The sequence below is a fragment of the Anomaloglossus baeobatrachus genome, chromosome 11 (genome assembly GCF_048569485.1).
Source record: "Anomaloglossus baeobatrachus isolate aAnoBae1 chromosome 11, aAnoBae1.hap1, whole genome shotgun sequence".
NCBI classification, from domain to species: domain Eukaryota; kingdom Metazoa; phylum Chordata; class Amphibia; order Anura; family Aromobatidae; genus Anomaloglossus; species Anomaloglossus baeobatrachus.
The window spans coordinates 48,685,653-48,697,930 of NC_134363.1; the positions used below are offsets into that span (position 1 = coordinate 48,685,653).

The 12,278-nt window shown below is 53.8% G+C and overlaps 1 protein-coding gene across 1 annotated transcript in view; it reads left to right on the forward strand.

Annotated features, from left to right (window-relative positions):
* The window catches only part of LIN7B (lin-7 cell polarity scaffold B), a 49,276-nt gene that overhangs the window by 14,108 nt on the left and 22,890 nt on the right, over window positions 1-12,278 (forward strand). Inside the window, exons 3-4 of the mRNA XM_075329397.1 lie at window positions 6,017-6,088; window positions 7,209-7,418. Of these exons, the coding sequence (XP_075185512.1) occupies window positions 6,017-6,088; window positions 7,209-7,418 (282 nt within the window). The remainder of the gene's footprint in view (window positions 1-6,016; window positions 6,089-7,208; window positions 7,419-12,278) is intronic.

Below are 12,278 nucleotides of genomic sequence, written 5' to 3' on the forward strand. Positions count from 1 at the left end.
ACTGTCTATGGGGGCACTCTAGCTGGTCACTGTCTATGGGGGCACTGTAGCTGGTCACTGTCTATGTGGGCACTCTGCTGGTCACTGTCTATGAGGGCACTGTGGCTGGTCACTGTCTATGTGAGTACTCTGCTGGTCACTGTCTATGGGGGCACTCTAGCTGGGCACTGTCTATGTGAGCACTCTGGCTGGTCACTGTCTATGAGGGCACTCTGGGTGGTCACTGTCTATGAGGGCACTCTAGCTGGTCACTGTCTATGGGGATATTCTGGCTGGTCACTGTCTATGTGAGCACTCTGGCTGGTCACTGTCTATGTGGATACTCTGGCTGGTCACTGTCTATGAGCACTCTGGCTGGGCACTGTCTATGTGAGCACTCTAGCTGGTCACTGTCTATGTGGATACTCTGGCTGGTCACTGTCTATGAGCACTCTGGCTGGGCACTGTCTATGTGAGCACTCTAGCTGGTCACTGTCTATGTGAGCACTCTAGCTTGTCACTGTCTATGGGGGCACTGTGGCTGGTCACTGTCTATGTGAGTACTCTGCTGGTCACTGTCTATGAGGGCACTCTAGCTGGTCACTGTCTATGAGGGCACTGTGGCTGGTCACTGTCTATGGGGGCACTGTGGCTGGTCAATGTCTATGGGGGCACTCTGCTGGTCACTGTCTATGTGGGCACTCTGGCTGGTCACTGTCTATGTGGGTACTCTGGCTGGTCACTGTCTATGAGCACTCTGGCTGGGCACTGTCTATGTGGGCACTCTAGCTGGTCACTGTCTATGTGAGCACTCTAGCTGGTCACTGTCTATGGGGGCACTGTGGCTGGTCACTGTCTATGGGAGCACTCTGCTGGTCACTGTCTATGGGGGCACTCTAGCTGGTCACTGTCTATGGGGGCACTGTGGCTGGTCACTGTCTATGTGAGCACTCTAGCTGGTCACTGTCTATGGGGGCACTGTGGCTGGTCACTGTCTATGTGAGCACTCTGGCTGGTCACTGTCTATGTGAGCACTCTGGCTGGTCACTGTCTATGGGGGCGCTGTGGCTGGTCACTGTCTATGGGGGCACTCTGGCTGGTCACTGTCTATGTGGGTACTCTGGCTGGTCACTGTCTATGAGCACTCTGGCTGGGCACTGTCTATGTGAGCACTCTAGCTGGTCACTGTCTATGGGGGCACTGTGGCTGGTCACTGTCTATGGGGGCACTGTGGCTGGTCACTGTCTATGTGAGCACTCTAGCTGGTCACTGTCTATGGGGGCACTGTGGCTGGTCACTGTCTATGGGGGCACTGTAGCTGGTCACTGTCTATGGGGGCACTGTAGCTGGTCACTGTCTATGGGGGCACTGTGGCTGGTCACTGTCTATGTGAGCACTCTAGCTGGTCACTGTCTATGGGGGCACTGTGGCTGGTCACTGTCTATGGGGGCACTCTGCTGGTCACTGTCTATGTGGATACTCTGGCTGGTCACTGTCTATGAGCACTCTGGCTGGGCACTGTCTATGTGAGCACTCTAGCTGGTCACTGTCTATGTGAGCACTCTAGCTGGTCACTGTCTATGGGGGCACTGTGGCTGGTCACTGTCTATGTGAGCACTCTAGCTGGTCACTGTCTATGGGGGCACTGTGGCTGGTCACTGTCTATGTGAGCACTCTGCTGGTCACTGTCTATGAGGGCACTCTAGCTGGTCACTGTCTATGGGGGCACTGTGGCTGGTCACTGTCTATGGGGGCACTGTGGCTGGTCACTGTCTATGGGGGGACTGTGGCTGGTCACTGTCTATGTGGGCACTCTAGCTGGTCACTGTCTATGGGGGCACTGTGGCTGGTCACTGTCTATGGGGGCACTGTGGCTGGTCACTGTCTATGGGGGCACTGTGGCTGGTCACTGTCTATGGGGGCACTGTGGCTGGTCACTGTCTATGGGGGCACTCTAGCTGGTCACTGTCTATGGGGGCACTGTGGCTGGTCACTGTCTATGTGAGCACTCTAGCTGGTCACTGTCTATGGGGGCACTGTGGCTGGTCACTGTCTATGGGGGCACTGTGGCTGGTCACTGTCTATGGGGGCACTCTAGCTGGTCACTGTCTGTGGGGGCACTGTGGCTGGTCACTGTCTATGTGAGCACTCTGCTGGTCACTGTCTATGGGGGCACTCTGCTGGTCACTGTCTATGGGGGCACTGTGGCTGGTCACTGTCTATGTGAGCACTCTAGCTGGTCACTGTCTATGGGGGCACTGTGGCTGGTCACTGTCTATGGGGGCACTGTGGCTGGTCACTGTCTATGGGGGCACTCTAGCTGGTCACTGTCTATGGGGGCACTGTAGCTGGTCACTGTCTATGAGGGCACTGTGGCTGGTCACTGTCTATGTGAGTACTCTGCTGGTCACTGTCTATGGGGGCACTCTAGCTGGGCACTGTCTATGTGAGCACTCTGGCTGGTCACTGTCTATGAGGGCACTCTGGGTGGTCACTGTCTATGAGGGCACTCTAGCTGGTCACTGTCTATGGGGATATTCTGGCTGGTCACTGTCTATGTGAGCACTCTGGCTGGTCACTGTCTATGTGAGCACTCTAGCTGGTCACTGTCTATGGGGGCACTCTAGCTGGTCACTGTCTATGTGAGCACTCTGGCTGGTCACTGTCTATGTGAGCACTCTAGCTGGTCACTGTCTATGGGGGCACTGTGGCTGGTCACAGTCTATGTGGGCACTCTGCTGGGCACTGTCTATGTGGGAACTCTGGCTGGTCACAGTCTATGTGGGCACTCTGGCTGGTCACTGTCTATGTGAGCACTCTGGCTGGTCACTGTCTATGTGAGCACTCTGGCTGGTCACTGTCTATGGGGGCACTGTGGCTAGTCAATGTCTATGGGGGCACTCTGCTGGTCACTGTCTATGTGGGCACTCTGGCTGGTCACTGTCTATGTGGGTACTCTGGCTGGTCACTGTCTATGAGCACTCTGGCTGGGCACTGTCTATGTGGACACTCTAGCTGGTCACGTCACTGTCTATGTGAGCACTCTAGCTGGTCACTGTCTATGGGGGCACTGTGGCTGGTCACTGTCTATGTGAGCACTCTGCTGGTCACTGTCTATGAGGGCACTCTAGCTGGTCACTGTCTATGGGGGCACTGTGGCTGGTCACTGTCTATGGGGGCACTGTGGCTGGTCAATGTCTATGGGGGCACTCTGCTGGTCACTGTCTATGTGGGCACTCTGGCTGGTCACTGTCTATGTGGGTACTCTGGCTGGTCACTGTCTATGAGCACTCTGGCTGGGCACTGTCTATGTGGACACTCTAGCTGGTCACGTCACTGTCTATGTGAGCACTCTAGCTGGTCACTGTCTATGGGGGCACTGTGGCTGGTCACTGTCTATGTGAGCACTCTGCTGGTCACTGTCTATGAGGGCACTCTAGCTGGTCACTGTCTATGGGGGCACTGTGGCTGGTCACTGTCTATGGGGGCACTGTGGCTGGTCACTGTCTATGGGGGCACTGTGGCTGGTCACTGTCTATGGGGGCACTCTGCTGGTCACTGTCTATGTGGATACTCTGGCTGGTCACTGTCTATGAGCACTCTGGCTGGGCACTGTCTATGTGAGCACTCTAGCTGGTCACTGTCTATGTGAGCACTCTAGCTGGTCACTGTCTATGGGGGCACTGTGGCTGGTCACTGTCTATGTGAGTACTCTGCTGGTCACTGTCTATGAGGGCACTCTAGCTCGTCACTGTCTATGAGGGCACTGTGGCTGGTCAATGTCTATGGGGGCACTCTGCTGGTCACTGTCTATGGGGGCACTGTGGCTGGTCAATGTCTATGGGGGCACTCTGCTGGTCACTGTCTATGTGGGCACTCTGGCTGGTCACTGTCTATGTGGGTACTCTGGCTGGTCACTGTCTATGAGCACTCTGGCTGGGCACTGTCTATGTGGGCACTCTAGCTGGTCACTGTCTATGTGAGCACTCTAGCTGGTCACTGTCTATGGGGGCACTGTGGCTGGTCACTGTCTATGTGAGCACTCTGCTGGTCACTGTCTATGAGGGCACTCTAGCTGATCACTGTCTATGGGGGCACTGTGGCTGGTCACTGTCTATGGGGGCACTGTGGCTGGTCACTGTCTATGGGGGCACTCTAGCTGGTCACTATCTATGGGGGCACTGTGGCTGGTCACTGTCTATGTGAGCACTCTAGCTGGTCACTGTCTATGGGGGCACTGTGGCTGGTCACTGTCTATGGGGGCTCTGTGGCTGGTCACTGTCTATGGGGGCACTCTAGCTGGTCACTGTCTATGGGGGCACTGTGGCTGGTCACTGTCTATGTGAGCACTCTAGCTGGTCACTGTCTATGGGGGCACTGTGGCTGGTCACTGTCTATGTGAGCACTCTGGCTGGTCACTGTCTATGTGAGCACTCTGGCTGGTCACTGTCTATGGGGGCGCTGTGGCTGGTCACTGTCTATGGGGGCACTCTGGCTGGTCACTGTCTATGTGGGTACTCTGGCTGGTCACTGTCTATGAGCACTCTGGCTGGGCACTGTCTATGTGAGCACTCTAGCTGGTCACTGTCTATGGGGGCACTGTGGCTGGTCACTGTCTATGGGGGCACTGTGGCTGGTCACTGTCTATGTGAGCACTCTAGCTGGTCACTGTCTATGGGGGCACTGTGGCTGGTCACTGTCTATGGGGGCACTGTAGCTGGTCACTGTCTATGGGGGCACTGTGGCTGGTCACTGTCTATGTGAGCACTCTAGCTGGTCACTGTCTATGGGGGCACTGTGGCTGGTCACTGTCTATGGGGGCACTCTGCTGGTCACTGTCTATGTGGATACTCTGGCTGGTCACTGTCTATGAGCACTCTGGCTGGGCACTGTCTATGTGAGCACTCTAGCTGGTCACTGTCTATGTGAGCACTCTAGCTGGTCACTGTCTATGGGGGCACTGTGGCTGGTCACTGTCTATGTGAGCACTCTAGCTGGTCACTGTCTATGGGGGCACTGTGGCTGGTCACTGTCTATGTGAGCACTCTGCTGGTCACTGTCTATGAGGGCACTCTAGCTGGTCACTGTCTATGGGGGCACTGTGGCTGGTCACTGTCTATGGGGGCACTGTGGCTGGTCACTGTCTATGGGGGCACTGTGGCTGGTCACTGTCTATGTGGGCACTCTAGCTGGTCACTGTCTATGGGGGCACTGTGGCTGGTCACTGTCTATGGGGGCACTGTGGCTGGTCACTGTCTATGGGGGCACTGTGGCTGGTCACTGTCTATGGGGGCACTGTGGCTGGTCACTGTCTATGGGGGCACTCTAGCTGGTCACTGTCTATGGGGGCACTGTGTCTGGTCACTGTCTATGTGAGCACTCTAGCTGGTCACTGTCTATGGGGGCACTGTGGCTGGTCACTGTCTATGGGGGCACTCTAGCTGGTCACTGTCTGTGGGGGCACTGTGGCTGGTCACTGTCTATGTGAGCACTCTGCTGGTCACTGTCTATGGGGGCACTCTGCTGGTCACTGTCTATGGGGGCACTGTGGCTGGTCACTGTCTATGTGAGCACTCTAGCTGGTCACTGTCTATGGGGGCACTGTGGCTGGTCACTGTCTATGGGGGCACTGTGGCTGGTCACTGTCTATGGGGGCACTGTGGCTGGTCACTGTCTATGGGGGCACTGTGGCTGGTCACTGTCTATGGGGGCACTCTGGCTGGTCACTGTCTATGGGGGCACTGTGGCTGGTCACTGTCTATGTGAGCACTCTGCTGGTCACTGTCTATGGGTGCACTCTGCTGGTCACTGTCTATGGGGGCACTCTGCTGGTCACTGTCTATGTGGGCACTCTGCTGGGCACTCTGCTGGGCACTGTCTATGGGGGCACTCTGCTGGTCACTGTCTACGTTTATTGAAGAGTATTTGGGAATTACCAGAGTCAGTGGCGCTGGCTGTGCCTTGTAGCTGAGTTATCACTTTATTGGCGTTACATTGTGGCTTTTCTGTTATTTTCTCCCTCTATTCTCTCTTCCAGGTATATGAGCAATTATACGATACCCTAGATATCTCCGGCAATGCTGAAATAAGGGCGCACGCCACCGCCAGGGTGAGTTGTGATTTGCAATACAACATTACGCAAACTTCTATTTTTGTGTTCACAGTTCTGTAAGATAAGTCCTACGGGATCTATATTGGGGAGGCAATCATATAAGAGGGGTCTCAGGCTTTATCCAAAAATCCAGCTGAAGACCACCCCAGAGGATCTGCGTTTGGAGACAATCACAGGCCACTAAGTCTATTTTGTATAACTGTACTTAGTAGTGATAATGCAGAAATGTGCGCAAACAGCCGTGGAACAAATGTTGCAGCCATTTTTTAACATACAGCTTTTGTGCTCTTTTTTGTCACGCTAGGTACGGGGAAGTACCAAACACATGGCGAAAAGGGAAGGGGGAGATGGTGACTCTTGACCAAACCTACTGCTGGTCCTCGGGGTCCCTCACCACCCTAGATAGGTTCCGCACCTATGCGCCGAGCAGGATACCTGACCCTAGATATCCCTAGTGCTGTTCCCTGGGGTCCCTCACCACCCTAGATACGTTCCGCACCTATATGCCGAGCCGGATACCTGACCCTAGGTATCCCTACTGCTGGTCCCTGGGGTCCCTCACCACCCTAGATAGGTTCTGCACCTATGCGCTGAGCCGGATACCTGACCCTAGGTATCCCTAGTGCTGGTCCTAAATAGGGAACTGGTGAGCATCGTCAACCCCACTAAACACTATAGACAATAGAAAGAGACACACGGGGATAGAAGTTCAGCAGAGTGTTCAGCAACGATACCACAGAGGAGTACAAGCCACCTGCTTGTATCCAGAGGTTGAAGGAACTGAAAATATTACCAGCACCAGTCCAAGGAAGGAAGGGGTATTTAAGTACCAAGAGAATACTGACAATCAACAGTTGGGTGGAAGTCGAGCTCCTGTTGGATCCAAATGGGGGAGAGATGAATCCAGTAGGAAAGCTACCTATACCAATGAATACTGACAGCAGGAACAATAGAAAGTCAGGGAGCATTCTGTGCAGTCAAACGCTGTGACCTTCTATGGCCAGAAACCACATGATTGTCTGTCACCTTTGACACTCTTTGACCACATAATACTCAGCAAAACTCGTAAAGATCTGGTTCTTGAACTTAACAAATCTTAATTTTCCTTCCCGTTTAGGCCACGGTTGCCGCCTTTGCTGCCAGTGAAGGTCATGCCCACCCAAGAGTTGTGGAGCTTCCAAAAACAGATGAAGGTCTGGGGTTCAATATTATGGGAGGCAAAGAACAAAACTCCCCCATTTACATTTCTCGTATTATTCCTGGCGGAGTGGCAGATCGCCACGGAGGGCTGAAACGCGGGGACCAGCTGCTGTCCGTCAATGGAGTGGTAAGTTGGATATGACTTTAAGCTTGCCCTGGCACTGTCTGGCCTCTAGGACTAACAAAGCCTGGTGGTCCCTTCACGACTAGGTGGTAAATAGCTAAAATCAGTGTGTCAGAAGCTCAGCCTATGGCAGGGCTTCTTCACAGGCGTATTGACATGGCAGGCAACTGTTCGGCAAGCCGCGATCGCTTTATAGGGAGGTCGATGGGCGATTGGAACATGGGACCATCCCTGGACATTGTACTTTTTCTGCCACTGTTACAAATTGAGAGCAGCTCTGATCGCTGCTGTTTTAGGCACAAGTCAACAATGTAAAACAGCCAGCAGATGCCGAGTATTATGCAGGCTCAGCCCCTGAGCCCGCTCCATAAACAGCGAGCTAAAATTATACAGAACAGTACATCCAATATCGATAGGTCGGTTAAAGGTTTCTCACCCAGCCAACCAGTGCCCTGTGTCAGGGAGGAGGACGTGAGACCACTGGTCCAAGGCACTGTTCACCGATCTGGAGGAGTGGACCTGGGTGGCCACAGAGTCTTCACCACTACCACCGGAGGTGGAAGCAGGGACCTCAACAGCTGGCGCCACAGAACGGAGACCAAGAGCCGGAGCGGAGGAGAACGAAGTTGGAGCGGTCCGGGCAGGGTGGTACTGGAGGTCACAGGCAGGCGGGGGAAGCTTGCAGGGTCTAGAGAGTGTAGTGTGCCGCCCCCGTGCCAGCAGCCGGCGCTGCTCGGATCCAGGGCCTACGGTACGGCTCGAGGGGTTCCCCGGACGCGGGGGTCGTGCAGACACTCCGAATAAAAGGGGGACGAATTTGTACGGGATTAATTGTAGAATGTCTGTGACGCCACCCACGGTGTGTGGTGAGGTGGGACACCACGGCTGCTGTTGTGGGATACTCGGGGGAGATGGAATGGCAGCTGGATGTTAACCCCTCCGTGGGTAGGGATGGTTGCTCCAGGGCCCAGTGTCTCTGTGCAGGGTATGGCGATGACAGGGGCTTGCACGCCCAGGTGAACCAGGGGATAGTTGGTTACTCACAATTGAATGAATCACACAAGTCTTTTGGTAAACCAAGGTGCCGGTGGCCGGCCGCCGTGGCCGGTTGTACTCTGGTCCTCTCACCCGGGCTGGTGGTCTCTGTCCTTTCCTCTGCACTGTTTTGTGTATTGTGGGCTGCCTGGTTTGGAAGTCAGGAGTCCGCTCCCGCCTTTCTGCGTGTCTGAGGAGCTGTGCCTGCTGACGCTGACCCGTGGGATCTATGGGCCCTGGCGGTTACCCTATCCCTCTCTGTGGGTGGTTGTCTGCTTTTGGGACTTTGGTTGGGACAGGACCTGTAATCCTGCCCTCAATCGGTTAATTAGCTAGGCCGCTGGTTTCGGTCCTGGCTTCATGGTCTGAGTACCCCCTCTGTGCATGGTGTCCGGTCGGGTCTTCGGTGTCGGTACCGGTGGGCTCTGTGGAGACACGGGGGTCAGTGGGTGCTCTCGTCCGCTGAACCGGCCGCCTTAAGAAAGACAGCATGGCCCAGGGCTCATCCCAACTGAACGCCGACCTCCTTATCCGTGGGCGAAGCACTACTCAGACAACACAGGGTGAGGGAATCACAATATTAAGACTTTATTGGATCCCCAAACACTTAACGGCACATAGCACATAACCAGCAAAACACACAAATGTAACAGGCAACAGAGTCTCACCCTTCCGCTGGCTCACCAGGGATTAGATTGTTCGTGCATCGGGGTTTCCAGGGCCAGCTACACCGAGAAAAGAATAGTGGCAAGCGTAGGAAGCTTACCAAGCACAGCAAAGTCTGTAGCCAGGTGACCAAATTGTCCCAACCTGGGTTTCTTCCTTAAGTAGTCTCTGGTATGATGATATGATATAATCCTGGCAGCCAGGGTCGAAATCCCTAGACTGCGGTTATGGTCTCCAATCGGAATCGGAGCTCCTAGATTGAAGCCATGTAGCCAAGTGATCCTCTAGTCGGAGCCAAAGTCCCTAGACCGAGTCCACAAGGCATCTTGGTTCTGATCCTCTAGCCAGCTCCTAAGAGCTAAGACTGGATCATGCAACATCCATCGACCCTGGTGACTCCAAGAAGTCCCCTTTTATAGCCATAGCCTTCCCTTAGGATATACTGTGCCCTTATCGGATTGGTTGTACAAGGTTGCTTCTCTTATTGGATGAATTTCAAGCTGTATACAGAATATCCCAGTAATAATGGTCAATGGCAGAGACAGCTAAAGGTCCAGTCACACTAAGCAACTTACCAGCGATCCCAACAACGATAGGGATCGCTGGTAAGTTGCTAGGAGGTTGCTGGTGAGATGTCACACTGCAACGCTCCAGCGATCCCACCAGCAACCTGACCTGGCAGGGATCGCTGGAGCGTGGCTACACAAGTTGCTGGTGAGCTCACCAGCAACCAGTGACAAGCCCCCAGCGCCGCGTGGAAGCTGCTGCGCTTGGTACCTAAGGTAAATATCGGGTAACCAACCCGATATTTACCTTTGTTACCACCGCACGGAGCTACACGTGCAGAGAGCAGGGAGCAGCGCACACTGAGCGCTGGCTCCCTGCTCTCGTAGTTACAGCACACATCAGGTTAATTACACGATGTGTGCTGCAGCTAAATGTGCACAGAGCAGGGAGCCGCGCACACTGCTTAGCGCTGGCTCCTTGCTCTCCTAGTTACAGCACACATCGGGTTAATTACCTGATGTGTGCTGTAGCTACATGTGCAGAGAGCAGGGAGCAGCGCACACTGAGCGCTGGCTCCCTGCTCTCCTAGTTACAGCACACATGGGGTTAATTTCCCGATGTGTGCTGTAGCTACATGTGCAGAGAGCAGGGAGCAGCGCACACTGAGCGCTGGCTCCCTGCTCTCCTAGTTACAGCACACATGGGGTTAATTTCCCGATGTGTGCTGCAGCTAAATGTGCACAGAGCAGGGAGCAGCGCACACTGCTTAGCGCTGGCTCCTTGCTCTCCTAGTTACAGCACACATCGGGTTAATTAACCCGATGTGTCCTGCAGCTACATGTGCACACAGCAGGAGCCGGCAGCACAGGCAGTGAGGAGGCTGGTATCAAAGGTAAATATCGGGTAACCAAGGACAGGGCTTCTTGGTTACCCGATGTTTACATTGGTTACCAGCCTCCACAGAAGCCGGCTCCTGCTGCCTGCACATTTAGTTGTTGCTGTCTCGCTGTCACACACAGCGATCTGTGCTTCACAGCGGGACAGCAACAACTAAAAAATGGCCCAGGACATTCAGCAACAACCAACGACCTCACAGCAGGGGCCAGGTTGTTGCTGGATGTCACACACAGCAACATCGCTAGCAACATCGCTGCTACGTCACAAAAGTTGTTCGTTAGCAGCGATGTTGCTAGCGATGTTGCTTAGTGTGACGGGGCCTTAAGTTAAATCGCATCCAGCAAACACATTGTAATACAATGGGTGTCTGGCCTTCAGTGGCCAAAACAATTACATGAGTCAACAAAAACTTCAATACTAAACTCCCAAGAGTCTTGTAGAACAATGAGGGATTATCCCCCATCTATAAACAAACTGTCTTCATGTCTGGCTGAATTTTAATAAAGTTAACCCATGCTAGGCACTGAGTGTCCATGTTGTCACATTCCTCCCCCTTCTTAATATTAGCCAGACAGGATGGGCTTCCGATCACCCTTCTCCTCTTGACGACATTGTCCTTTTTAATGGTGAGGTCAGCATCAAAGGCTTGCATCTATACACCTCCCCCTGATTACCTCCCCCAGGTTGAGGAGCCATATTGCAGACAAGCACTAAGGTGGGGTCCATGAGTTGGGCTTGCATAAATTTCTTACTATCAATCTTCCCCCAGTCAATAGCCACAGTCTGGTTAGGCTTACTCATGGTTGTTGGCTCCAGTGGATGATGGAGGCTGGGAATGTGAATTATCCTTGGAAAAGGCGTTAGAAAGATCCACATCAGGGTCCTGCTTGGCTTGGAAGTGGGTGATGGCTGCTACAAACTGGCTGGATAGTCCTTGTCCTAGGTCATACTCCAAAATAACTGGTGTGAGCAGGTAATCCACAAGCCCCACTTCCACTTCCCTCTGGGTGGTATCCGAAACAACAGGCTTGGTGGGGCCATCTATGAACCCCACATCAATTACCTCCTGGTTAGTCCCCGAAATACCAGGTGTGGGGAGGTTGTCCACAAGTCTCACATCAACCTCTCCCTTGTCACTTCTCAAAATAACTGGTGTAGGGACGCTGTCCATAAGCTCCACCTTGACCGCTCCCTGGTCGGTCCTTAGGTCCAACTGCACACATGCCAGAGGGATGTTCGAGCGCTGGCCCTCAGCCAGGGAGATGGATAATTGGGAATCTGGTAAATGGTCTTCTGGGGAAACAATAACTGGGCTTACCAGGGTAATGGAGGAACCAGTATCTCGTAGTCCCTGGCTCTGTATGTCACAGACCTTGTCCGACTGAGCTGGCAGATGGGCTCCAAGCATGGGGCCTCGGTTTTGGAGACAATCTTTATCCATATGTCCAAGGCGCCCACATGTATAACAGCGATGTAGATTGGGCAAGTCACAGGCCCTGTTTGTAGACCTTTGTTTTGGTGCAGCTTCTGCTGGGTAGTGGGACCATCCTTCTCGACCGGCTGGTGTTAGCAGTACGGCAGCTGGAACCCCATAAACAAATTCCAGAACACAAGCCCTCTCTTCTCTTGAGGATTTAGGCCCCAATGCAGCCAACAACTCTGTGGCTCGGGCTACTTGGGACTAAGTTGATTCCCGATTGTAACTAGATCCATGATGTGGCACATAGTTTAAAACCTCTGGGTCAATATCGGCGGGGT